This window comes from Cuculus canorus, chromosome 7, assembly GCF_017976375.1.
Source record: "Cuculus canorus isolate bCucCan1 chromosome 7, bCucCan1.pri, whole genome shotgun sequence".
NCBI lineage: Eukaryota > Metazoa > Chordata > Aves > Cuculiformes > Cuculidae > Cuculus > Cuculus canorus.
In genome coordinates, this window is record NC_071407.1 from 2816440 (window position 1) to 2828963 (window position 12524).

At 41.6% G+C, this 12524-nt stretch overlaps 1 protein-coding gene across 3 annotated transcripts in view; it reads left to right on the forward strand.

Annotated features, from left to right (window-relative positions):
• Window positions 1–246: 246 nt before the first annotated feature.
• FAM204A (family with sequence similarity 204 member A) overlaps window positions 247–12524 on the forward strand; it is a 197617-nt gene continuing 185339 nt past the window's right edge. For 2 of the 3 annotated variants that reach the window (XR_008450639.1, XM_054071142.1), the window contains exons 1-6: window positions 316–366; window positions 1389–1734; window positions 2274–2364; window positions 2940–2973; window positions 3569–3674; window positions 5413–5502. Coding sequence is in view for 2 of the 3 variants with exons in the window: in XM_054071142.1 (XP_053927117.1) it covers window positions 1483–1734; window positions 2274–2364; window positions 2940–2973; window positions 3569–3674; window positions 5413–5502 (573 nt within the window). In the remaining variant the exon portion in view is untranslated. Of the gene's footprint in view, window positions 367–1388; window positions 1735–2273; window positions 2365–2939; window positions 2974–3568; window positions 3675–5412; window positions 5503–12524 lie in introns of all 3 variants that reach the window. The other variant, XM_054071144.1, reaches the window with a different exon arrangement.

Consider the following 12524-nt stretch of genomic DNA (forward strand, 5'->3'; position numbering starts at 1 on the left):
AGGATTCTACGATGCTGTGATTCCATGATCCTACGATCCCATGAATCTGTGATTCCAGTATTCTATGATTCTGGGATTCCACAATTCTATAATCCCATGATACTGTTATTCTGTCACCCCACGATTACATGACTCCAAGCTTATTTACCCGCATGTTCTTCCCTGACCCGGTGCCCCCACGGTTCCGTTCCCCCTCGCCCCCGTGCCCCTCCCCGCCCGTTCCCCCCGCGCTCCGTTCCCCCCTCAGCCCGGGCTGCCCCGCGGGGCCCATGGCGGGCGGGGCCGGGCCGCACAGCGCACGGTCATTGGCTGCCTTGGCGCCCAATGGCGGCGCGGGGCGCTGCGCGGTGCGGCCATGGCGGACAGGTAAACACGGCCCGGTGGGGGGGTTGTGAGTCCTTATCCTGTCCGAGAGAAGCGTCTCGCTCTCTCTGGAGTTGCCCCCCCTCCTTCCGTCTCCCCGCTCCCTTCTGCACAGCCCCGGATCGCTCCCCTGCCCCTCCAACCTCGGCCCTTCCTTCTCCTCCGGCCCCGGCCCTTCCTTCTCCTCCGGCCCCGGCCCTTCCTTCTCCTCCGGCCCCGGCCCTTCCTTCTCCTCCGGCCCCGGCCCTTCCTTCTCCTCCGGCCCCGGCCCTTCCTTCTCCGGCCCTTCTCCTCCTGCCCCGGCCCTTCTCCTCCTGCCCCGGCCCTTCTCCTCCTGCCCCGGCCCTTCTCCTCCTGCCCCGGCCCTTCTCCTCCTGCCCCGGCCCTTCTCCTCCTGCCCCGGCCCTTCTCCTCCTGCCCCTCCAGCCCCGGCCCTCCTCCTGCCCCTTCTCCCCTTCCCCCTCCTGCCCCTTCTCCCCTTCCCCCTCCTGCCCCTTCTCCCCTTCCCCCTCCTGCCCCTTCTCCCCTTCCCCCTCCTGCCCCTTCTCCCCTTCTCCCCCTCCTGCCCCTTCTCCCCTTCTCCCCCTCCTGCCCCTTCTCCCCTTCTCCCCCTCCTGCCCCTTCTCCCCTTCCCCCTCCTGCCCCTTCCCCCCCTCCTGCCCCTTCTCCCCTTCCCCCCCTCCTGCCCCTTCTCCCCCTCCTGCCCCTTCTCCCCTTCTCCCCCTCCTGCCCCTTCTCCCCCTCCTGCCCCCAAGGAAGCGATTGCTTCCCCCACCGCCCCAGGGAAGGGGAATTGGGGATGCGATGCGGGGCAGGAAGCGTGTGCTGCAGTGTCACCCCTAAACTGAAAGTGACGGTAAACATATGCAAAGTGGCACAGCTTTAAAGAGCAAGGAAGAAAAAGGCAAAGTTTCAACCTTGTCAACCTTTGTGCTTAAACTCTCTGAAGTAATAAGTATTCAGACCTTTATAATGTTTTTGTCTAAAATGATGCGTTGTGCTATTTCTGCTTCTCTCTTCCCCAGGCTAATTATGTTTTAATTTTGGAGTGGTTAAGCTCACGCACCTCTGGTTTCTTTGCAGTGATGTGAAGTGGCTCTGGCTTGTTTAAACTGGAAGATGTGGAGTGGGCTGTTACCTCCAGGACTGAATGAAAGTGATGTTGACTCAAGTTCTGATGAGGGAGATGGATCGCATAGCTCCTTTCCAAAGGAAGATGCAAAAGAACATATTGAAGGAGTTCAGCTGTCTGAATTCCAGGAGAGTGGACCTGAAAGGAATGCCACCGGTGAACTCGTCTTGCCATCAGTGACAGGTGGAGAAAGTGAATGTCAAACGTGCCCTGCTGGAATTCCTTTAAATATGTGGAATGTGGGTATTGTTACAAGTCTCCAAATGTCTAGAGTGTAAATAAAACTTATTCAAAGGGCTAATTTTTAAATTAAAATAACTCAGTGTTGGATGCTTAATATATTAATCTGAAATGAAATAAAATATGATCAAAGTGCAATTATCATAATATACCTTAGCTTTCAAGCAGAGTGGGCAGGAATTCAGGTAGGAAATGAAAGTAACTTTTCTCCCTAGTGCAATGATGGTTGAAAGCACGGCAGGAATATGTTTGTGTAACTATACAGGTGTGCAAACACTTGTCTTTTCAGTGTCATGTGGGCTCTGAGCTTCTTCATGACTGCTTTCTGCATTAGGTGATGAACGATTAGAGCCAATTCCACTTTAACATCATCAGAGCTGCGTGTTCTCGATGTATAGTTTCTAATGTAATAGATATAACAAGATACTATGGATAAATAAGATATTGGGACAACATTTTTCAGCCCATCATATAATTTTTTTTAAGACATGGGGGAATAAAATTAGAAATACTGATTTGCCTTTTCTTAATCTTGTAGAAGTTTTTGGAGCTTCAGCAGAAAAACCGTGACATGAAAACTCAAGCACATCAGGAGAACAGAAGCCGAAAAAGAAAGCGCCGCAGAAAAGGTTTTATTTAATTAAGGAATTTATTTTCTCAAAGTGGAATTAGCATCAAATACGTCGGAAGTGGGATTTGCTGATTTGGGGAGGAGGGGGAGTTGGTGATGATGCTGTTTGGATTTTCTTTTTTTGGTGTTTTTGTTTTCATTTTGTTCTTTAACCAAGAATTGAATGCCTGAGTAGATGTATTCTAGCTATTATCTAGGACTTAATTTTTCATGCATCACCTGTAAGACTAGGTTATAAGTTGAAGTTCAGGTTATTGAAGTTCAGGTAGCGTATTTGTCCTCTTTTTAAAAAGGAGATAGAACTTAGCCGTTATAAATGAGTATTAACAGAGTATTTCAGGCATTCTGTAAAAAATACTTTTGTGTATTCTGGTTAAAACTTCCTCGCAGATATTGCTTTGTATGAAATGTCTGACAGCTGAGTGGTTTCAATCCACGTGATCATTGGGTGGGAATCCTGGTGTGTCAGCCTTTCAAAGGGAATGCAACCAATTAGAGTCCTGTTGACTTTATTAGACACTGTAGGGAATTACTGTGTAATGTTGGATTTTTTTTTTCCCCCTCCTCTCCTAGGAAAACAGAAGCAGATCGAGGAGGTGACTAAGAGGTATAACCAGGTCAATGTGATTATCTGAGTGAGGTCTGTGTTTAAAACCAGGCAAAACTTGTAAGAAGCTTGACCACATGCATGGCCACAACCTGGCTGTGAACATCATGGTAAAGCACCTGCTGGAGTGGTTTGGTGTTTGTCAGGCAGGCTGACTTTGATTCCAGTGATTATTTAATAGCGTTTATTGCTTGATTTTAAAAATGAACATGGATGTGTTGTATCATGCAAATTGAAATGGACTGAATGTTATTCCTAATTATATTTTGTATGTAATTGCATATGAGCTCCTGTTCAACCTGATGCACCTCTTCTTTTTCCTCCTTGGCAGTGTTAGGTTGAGGGTTAGACTTGGTCTTAAAGATCTTTTCCAACCTAAACACTTGTATGATTCTATAAGCTTGCTTTCAAGATTGTGGAATTACCCTTACAGAGAGGAAGGAATAATTAATTTCACTTCCATTAAAAGGGTGAAGGGGTGAGAAGAGCATGTCTGCTGACTGGAAGGATTTCTCTTAGAATAGAAAAGCATATGAGAATTTGTGGGAAGGGAAGTGGTTCTACTAACACTTTCTTTGGTTTTATTTTTTTTTAGTAGTGAACCGTTGATGATAAATGAAGACAAATGGAAAGAATTGACACAATACTTCGGAGTCAATGATAGATTTGAATCACCTGTGGATAGCAGGGCTCCCCAAAAGGTGACTGTTGATGTGAAAGCAATGTTAGCTTGCATGTGACAGTAAAAGAGCTCAGCCTTTACTGAGACGGGAGTAAAACTGAGACTAGTTGAAAGTAAATGATCAAGTCACTCTGAAGGAGAATCTTGTGCACATTTTAAATCTATTTCCTTTTAGATATCACATGAATTTAACTTGAATCAAAAGATTGCTGTGCTTTCTTCTGAGACAACATCTGCCCTTGTTTTCTCTCTGATTTTGTTTTCTACTATCAGGAGAGACAGAAGACTTCATATGCATTGTTTGACTTTTTAGTTTCTTTTGGTTTTTAGTCATGTTTTAACTTTAAAATGTGTCGGGTAAATCCTTGATTTGCCACCGATGGCTGTAGGGATCAGAGAGCTGCACCTAATGTAGTTTTACTGGATTTATAGCATATTATGTTCATAAATATTACGTAACTGGTCATATTTGAAGTAATTACAATGTGATGGACAAGTTTAGAAACTCATATTGTGAGTTCCTTGTAGTTTGTTCTGTACTTCTAGTGAAGGCCTGTAGAAGTTGCATGACATGAAATGTTCAGTTAGCCTACTTTATGATAAATATTGTATTTTTTGTTTGCCCACAGTACATTTCTGCATGCGAGTCTTGAGATATTGCTCCCTTCTGAGTTCTTACTTTTAGCAGCTATTTAGTTGTCATTAAACTCATCAGGATAAATCTAGAATGAGACCCAAAGAGTTAAAATACAGATGCTCTCTGTAAGTTCGGAGATTTTATCGCTAGTGGAACGTGCGGCTCATTAATTTCAGAAAAGACATTTAACAGAACTGACTGTCACTGCAACTTCCACTTGTACACTTTTTTTTTCTTCCAACTTCCACATAAATAATTCAAATGCAGTATTTGCAGACTGCTGTTTCTCAAGGATTGTTTGCTTTTTTGCTTTTACCTCTTAAAGTATATATTACGAAACTGTCAAATGTGTTTTCTTTAGCCTCAGTAATATTTAAAACAGTGAGGCTGTAAATTGTCTTTTCTTATGGAAGAGTGACCATTTTTTTTGAAATTCTGAAGTCAGTGCCTGCTATGATGCTCCCCTTCTGCATTCCTTTAGATGTTTCCAGCTATAATTTCCAGTGAATATTTACTTTATTGTTACATTATTTTCAAATATTCTTGTTAAACAAATAAATGTTGATCATAAAGGTAATTTTCTTATTTTCAAAGGTTGAATTTGGGAGCTTTTTCATTGTTTTCCATAGGACTGCAAGAAATTTTAATTTATTAGCTCAGTGGAGTGGCACGATGCCAGAACTCATTTTTTTGGCTAAAGATAAGATCTCAGAACTGTAACGATACAGTGGTAATTGCCATTCTTCATGTTACCTGACACATATATTTCACATTTTGTTTAGAAAGCTCCAGGGATGGAAGAGATAAGCCAGATCTTCAGATGAAATTTTATTGTGACAGGCATAAACTAGTCCGTGTAATTTTTTCAACCTAGAGTATTATCCTGCACATAAGGTGGAACGAATGCAATGATTTGTGCTCAGGCAGCCTTTCAGTGAATTCTTAATTATACTGTCCATTACAATACGTAGACAAAGTGATTTGTGTTACATAGAAATTACAGGTTTATGCAGTGTCTTTAAAATAGTTTTATGAAAGAAATAGTTTTAGGAAGGAGATGCTCCCTTTAAGTGTGTTATTCCTCTGTTTGTCCTAAAGATATTTGCTTTTCTTTTTCTAGTCTGGCCTTGAACTTAGCATAGAGAAGTCTGTGGCTGAAGGTGACATCGACAAAGCTGAGGAGCTGAGTGACAGATTAGCCACGCGCGAGGTAAGTGCGCTATTAACAAAAGCTCTGAAGAAACACTTAGTTTTGTACATACGGACAAAAAAATGTCACGACTACAATAGCAGCAAAGATTGTTTGGGACATCTTTCTTATTTTCTAAGCAGATTTCTGTCAGTGATGGAAGGATTTTGCTGCTGATCTAGTCATGCTTGGGCAGCTGTAGCTGTGTATAAGAATTGAAAGTACAACCGTGAACGATCCCAAGTAACCTTGCTTTAAAGCCCTTGTGCTGACTCGGAGTCAGTAATGAGTCCTCTGTGTTGAGCTTTTGATTTTTCTGCATGTTGCAAGCCAAGGAAACAGGAGTAGGATGTTCCCTTCCTGTCAGTTCCCTGCGCCTCCAACTTTCCTTTGCATTCCCTCCCCAGTAAGCTTGGGAAGCATGAAGAAAGGTAGAGATTCAGCGAGCTTAGAGCAAGATATGCCCAAAGAAGGACAGGTGCAGGCAAAATTGTGTACCAGGGCTATTTTTCTTACATGTTCATGTGATCAAGAGTTGATAGGTGGAAGAATTCTGAAAAAGAATGAGAGTACGTGGAGGTCAAGCGTTGCTGTAGCCTGAGAATCATGTTTATAGAAGGACTGGATATTTTTTCTTTGTCCAAATTTTTTGTGTATAAATGCATATATAAAAAAAAAAAGCAAGTAAAACTCCTTTTTTCAAGATATATTACTTGATATATCTGAGTAATTTTATGGAGGCTATGCTGCTCTTTGCTACAGAAGTCGGGCCCTTTAAATTTGCGTGTAGTACTGAGTGAATACTTAAACTGGTGAGGAATCTGTCGGATACCTCTGGTTCATATAAGAAGTGGTTAAACTGGTACACGTGGTAGGTGGTAACTGAAGCAGTGATTGAAATCCATAAAGGAGGTTGTGCCCACTGCTATTTGTGCACGGGGGGCGGGGGAGAAAATGCAAAGGAAGAAAATTAGGATAAAATAGGTAGTTGGAATCATTTTGAAGCCAGATAAGATAAAAAAGACTCAATAAGTACTATTAGAGGTGAGTGGAGAAGCGACCGTTTTAATTTAAGCTATAAATATTCCAGATTTATATTAGAAATGAATTATATAATTTTTGCTTTTATTCCTCTATCTTGCATATTCTTCCATCTTCACAGAGGGAATGGGAGTTTTCTTTCCACTGGATATACTAATGAAATACAAAAGCATTAGGAAAGAATTCCAAGTATTTTGCATTCTCATCCAAATATTTAAAATGTTTCCCAAGTGCAGGCTTTCAAGCTAAGCTTTGATGTAAGGTTGCAGATTTAAATCTCTAATGCAGTATAATACAGTATTGTGATGCCTTTTGAAATAGGAAATACAGTTTTTAAGGTTCTCTAAGGTTAGGTGAAATGAACTGTTCCTCAAAGTGTGTTCTTACACGATTGTTAAACTGCTACACTTAATCCCGCGGGACAGTTTCTAATGCCTAGGCTCTTGTCTGCCTTTCACGAGTGATCGCAAAACTTCAACCACAAAGATAACCACTATTAACAGTGATGGGAATGTGTCCTAATGTTCCCTTTAAGCCTGACCAGCTTCTCACTGTGATACTGTTATATTGCCTTTCATGTTTATGACATGAAAAACAGTTGCTCTTCTCCTTCATAAATTTCATTATCCCATCTACTCCAAAGTGGCTTGAGTATTGTAATCAATAAAACATACTGAGGTTCCAGTGCAAATTGTTTGACTATAAAAGCAAACCAATGTAAGAAGTTTTAAGGCTTTGTAATATTTATGATAAACTGTTATCTGATTTCAGTAGCCATGGGATTGTACAGCGTTGAGCGTATCCCAGGTGCTACAGCAATGTATTATTATTTGTGGAACATTAGCTCCAAATTGTTGACTTTCAAATATTAGCACGTTGTAATTCTGAAAACAAAATGCTTGAAACGTTATTAGTATTCACAGCCTTGACTTGGTTTTGGTTAAGTGGGTTTATCTGAATAAATAGTATGTTGAAAGAAGGAAAACTCAGATGACACTGGCTTGATCTCATAAGGAGTTCTGTCAAAGCAGGATCCATGCAAATTCACTGCGGTTCTCTACTGCTGTAAAGATGTGATACATTACCGACTGCAAGAATCATTTTTCTTTCTGATGTTAAGAAGCTGCTTTTTTTAATATATATTTTATGATACTTTTTGTTCTAAGGAAATCATTCTAACACTGACAATTACAGTTTGCAGAGCTTGTTGAAAAAGATTTGATTATCTTTGAATGGTTCGGGTTGGAAGGGAGGGACCTTAAAGCTCATCCAGTTCCACCCCCAGTGCCATGGGCAGGGACACCTCCTACTGCATCAGGTTGCTTATGGAAAAGGTTGATTTAAAAATCACGGGTTTGTGTACAACAAATAAAATATTGCTGTCTTATTGCATACCATTGATTCTGTCCCTACTTTCCTTCTCTTTGTGATTTTAAAGCATTTAAAGAAACAAGGGAGAATGGCTTTAAATTGAAAGGAGGGAGATTTAGATTAGACATTAGGAAGAAATTCATGATGAGGGTGTTGAGGCCCTGGCCCAGGTTGCCCAGAGAAGTGTCTGCCCCATCCCTGGAGGGGTTCCAGGCCAGGTTGGATGGGGCTTTGAGCAACCTGATCCCGTGGGAGGTGTCCCTGCCCATGGCATGGGGTGGAACTGGGTGGGCTTTGAGGTCCCTTCCAATCCAAACCATTCTGTGAAAGAAGTGTCCCTTTTAAAACTGATTTTACCTCATACTACTTAGAAGTGAGTTAATTATTATGTGGCTATTTGTATCCTTCTGACTTCCAAATGCAACCCAGCACTATGAGCAAGTCATACTATGACTGTATTGAAGTGCACCACTTCTAAAGTCTGGAGATTTAAGTGGATAAATTATTGTTCTTTTATCTCAACTCCATCTTTTTATGTATAGTTTTCATTTTTCTGGAGGAGCACTGCGGGGTTGGGGTTAGGGAGTGTGTGAGACTCAGCTGCCTTCTGTTTGGGGCACGGCCCCCCCTTGAGCCCTGGGAAAAACGTTCCGTGGGACGGTGTTCTTTTTGAAATCAGGTGTATGGGGTTTTACTCGGCACCATTTTCCTTTGCAAGAAGCGGTGACTGGAACCTGCTGATAAAGCTTTTGCTTTGAGGCACAGATCCCAGAGTTCTTAAAGCTGTTTCCTGCCTTAATAAGTGAAACTAATTTTTGATGTATAACATTTATAAGCCTGTGAAACTGATAGGGCAGCTTCAGTATTTAGAAAAATGAAGCCAAAAATAAACAGATGATGAGAATAGGCAGTAAAAACATGTCCTAAAAAGCAAAGGGATGCCAAAATGATGCTGTCAATATGCTATCATTATGACACAGTGAGGAAAAGGTTTTCTAAAATCAGATTCCTTTAAAATCCATGGTGATTTAGGCAATATGCATAATCCCACAGCTGTAGTGGATCACTGAAATTGACATCCTGAAAACCTAAATGCTACTGCTTCAAGGTTTGGGGTCTTCTGGTTTCCTTATGGTACTTGTTGCAAGTGATATATTGCTTCTGTTTTAAGAAGTAAGCACAAATGCTGATTTTGTTAAACAAAAGCTTCTTAATGTAGTAGCGCTCAAGGTTGTAGACTGAGAGCTAGAAGTTACAACTTGGGTACCTTATGCTTGAGGCTCTGTATTTACCCACGATTGCACGTGTGGATTCATAGGTAGCTTTGAGACTTGCTAAAAATGAGTTACCTGTTTTTATGGGCAGTTACATTCCTATTAAGAAAATCAGTTGTACTTAGGCGATGATGATGATACTTAGACTAATTTCTTGGTAAACCTCACTACAGACAAGGTTGTCTCCTGTTGCCATCTTAGTCTGTGGAAGAGAGAAGTGATTGTAGTTTCTGTGGGAGTTACCAGGGTAGCAGATTGGGATGGGCTGGAACAGATCCAGAGGAGGTTGCAAAGATGATCCAAGGGCTGGAGCACCTCTGCTATGAGTACAGGCTGAGGGAATTGGGGTTGTTCAGTCTGGAGAAGAGAAGGCTTGGCGAGACCTTAGAGCAGCCTTCCTGCAACTGAAGGAGACTCTGGGAAAGCTGGGGAGGGGCCCCAGGTCAGGGGGTGCAGGGATAGGATGAGGGGAATGGTTTTAAGCTGAAAGAAAGGAGGTTGATATGAGATTTTGGGAAGAAATATTCTGCTGTGAGGGTGGGGAGGCCCTGGCCCAGGGTGCCCAGAGCAGTGGTGGCTGCCCCATCCCTGGAGGGGTTCCAGACCAGGTTGGATGGGGCTTGGAGCCCCTGATCCAGTGGGAGGTGTCCCTGCCTGTGGCAGGGGGTGGGACTGGATGGGTTTTGAGGTCCCCTCCAACCCAAGCCATTCTGTGATCTCCAAGTATACCGTCCTTGGCCATCCCCACAGCACATTTTCTTGCTGGGTGTTGTGCTTCACGAAGGGTTGCAGTGATTCTGAATTTCTAAACTGCATTATTTTATATCTGAGCAGAACTCTTCCTGAAAGAATATAGACACGTCTGCATTCTGCTGTGCAGAATCACTTAGGCCATCGGTAACACTGCTGCTTTAGCCAGGCTGCTTCTAGAACCTACTGTGGCCGGAGCATCTCCATCATGATGCAGTTATGGTGTAAGAGATCAGCACTCTGTTTTGTGTTGTCAGCGTGATTCAGGTGGGCTGTACTGCTTTATCTTAATTCACAGTGGATTTTTAAACAGTGTTAGGCTGAATTATTTCTTCAATACCTACAAGGTAGTACTATTAGTATGAAATAGTTTGCGATTCATTGCAGTGTGCTTGGTATAATAGGCACAGTTAACATTTATAACTGTAATTCAATTGCTGTCTCTGTTATAAGATTCTGAGGCTTTTGGTATTGGCACAGTCCTTCGTGCTTTAACGTTCTGCTTTTCCAATGTCAGATGGCACACCTAACGTTGTTTGAACACTGCAATTAATGACGACTTGTTTAATTTGAGAGATGCCAATAGGAGCACTTATATTAACGCTTACCCAAAAACTCTGCAACATTTTAAAACAAAAGTGGCTGTGAGAATAGATTTTACATGGACGTGGAGCTGGACTGAAATACAGTGCTTGGTGCTGCTCTAGGGTAGGGTAGTTGAGATTTAATGGTAGCAGGTACTTGGTTACGTAGCTGGGAACAGAGAGCTGGAATCCCATCAACTCTTCTAATGCTGTTGAAAAACCTTTTTGGAAATCATCTTGAAATATAATTGTTAGTCTGTGTTTGTGGGAATCTGCCTAGATTATTTTTGAAGGAAAAATGTTGATAAATTGGAGCACTGTGACCCTGCGTAGTTGGAGGTGTTTATCCTTTTGAGCAAGGGTGGTCTGTGGAGATCCATGGTAATTTCACCTTGCTTTAAATCAGTTTCAGTTTGGAATGATGCTTTTAAAAGTTCTTTTCCTAATAAAACCAAATATCTTTAAAAGATTTCCCCCCCTCCTAATAAATAAACCTTAAAATAGTTCCCAGGCTTTTTTTTTTTTGCTTCTCTAGAGAAAGAATTTTACCTTATGCTTTTGTACTCGGATCATTGTGTGGTGTCTCAAGAAGCAGAATGCAGATTTCTTACAGCTCTAATATCCTGAGAACTGATCTGGCTGAACCTCAAACTTTGCATTTGCTTGTGGTTTTGGTGTGAACTGTCTGGTAGGTGGGTGCCACGTTGTCTAAGAGCATGTTAGCCTGAGGACTGTAACTTGAACATGATAAAATCATCTTGACCATATTAGACTTACCTGTCAAAAGGGAAGTTTAAGATACTTAGTAATTTAGAGTGCTAAATTGCTGGAGCAGTTGTCTCTAAATAGTGCAGGTGTTTTGACAGCGCTGTTCCTGAGTGCTAAGTGTAGTGGCTTCTGGCATTTTGGGGGAAGAGATTTAAAAAGCTGCAATTTATAAGGAAACTGTGGTATTACAGTCAAGCTGAAGTGAAAGATCTCCATTGTAATTGACAAAATTAATTGGCTGCTCACTGGGACATCATTCTCATGTTACAGCAAGATCAGTCCTGCTGTTGTCTTCAAAATCTGTTGCATCAGTTTTGACCATTTTCTCATGACCAAATTAGTGTCTTTTGTCTATTACTTCTTGTCATGTAATTGAGAGCTAGAAGTACATGAGCAAGGCTGGATCATAACCATTGAGAGCTGTTGTGGAAGTTGCTTTCCATTTGAAAATCCAGGTAGGATGTGGTCGGTGATGAGGTCACACGCGCAGATGAGTCTTTCAGAGGGACAGGTTACAATGCTTGATGCTCTTCTCTTGGTAAAACTGTTTCAGTTCTAAATCCTATGCAGCTTTCACCAGATATCATAGTGCTTTCAGGTACCTGATGAGATTGATGCCATTGTGTATGGAATCACCAGCACCAATTAGCTGGGAAACCTTGCCTGTTGAGGGACCTTGAGGGGGGAAAAAAAGAGACTGTCTTTATCTCTGAAGGATTTTCTTCCTCACACTTAGTGGAGGTGCTTCCAAATCTCTCTTCACTGGGGTTGTTTTCTTTTAACCTTTGGAACATGGCAGGGTTATCACCTAGAATTACATTCTTATGCTCCCTTAATTATGTATATCTTTTCCTTAACAAACCTTAAAAAAAGATTTCAGATGTTACAAGTCTAATTAAAGAGACAGACAAAGCACAGTTTATACTGTAGATTTTTTCTGCCGTTCAATTAATCAGCATGTTTTCTCTTTTAATTAAAACCATTTTAGTAAATTAAAGCCCACAGCAAAACACATATATAATTTGTTTGTAATTAGCTCTTAATTGGTGGTAGTTGAAGCTTAGCACCCTTGGTTTCTTTCTTCATGATTGCCATTTTATTAGCAGCCAGTCATTAATTAATCTTTTTTTCTAATTAGCTTATAAAACTGTTGATGGCACATTATTGTAAATGTGATTTTAAGTTCAAAGCTTGTTAATAAGCTTTCTTACTTAGAAGAACAGAGATAAAGAAATTGCTGAAAACAGTACTACAG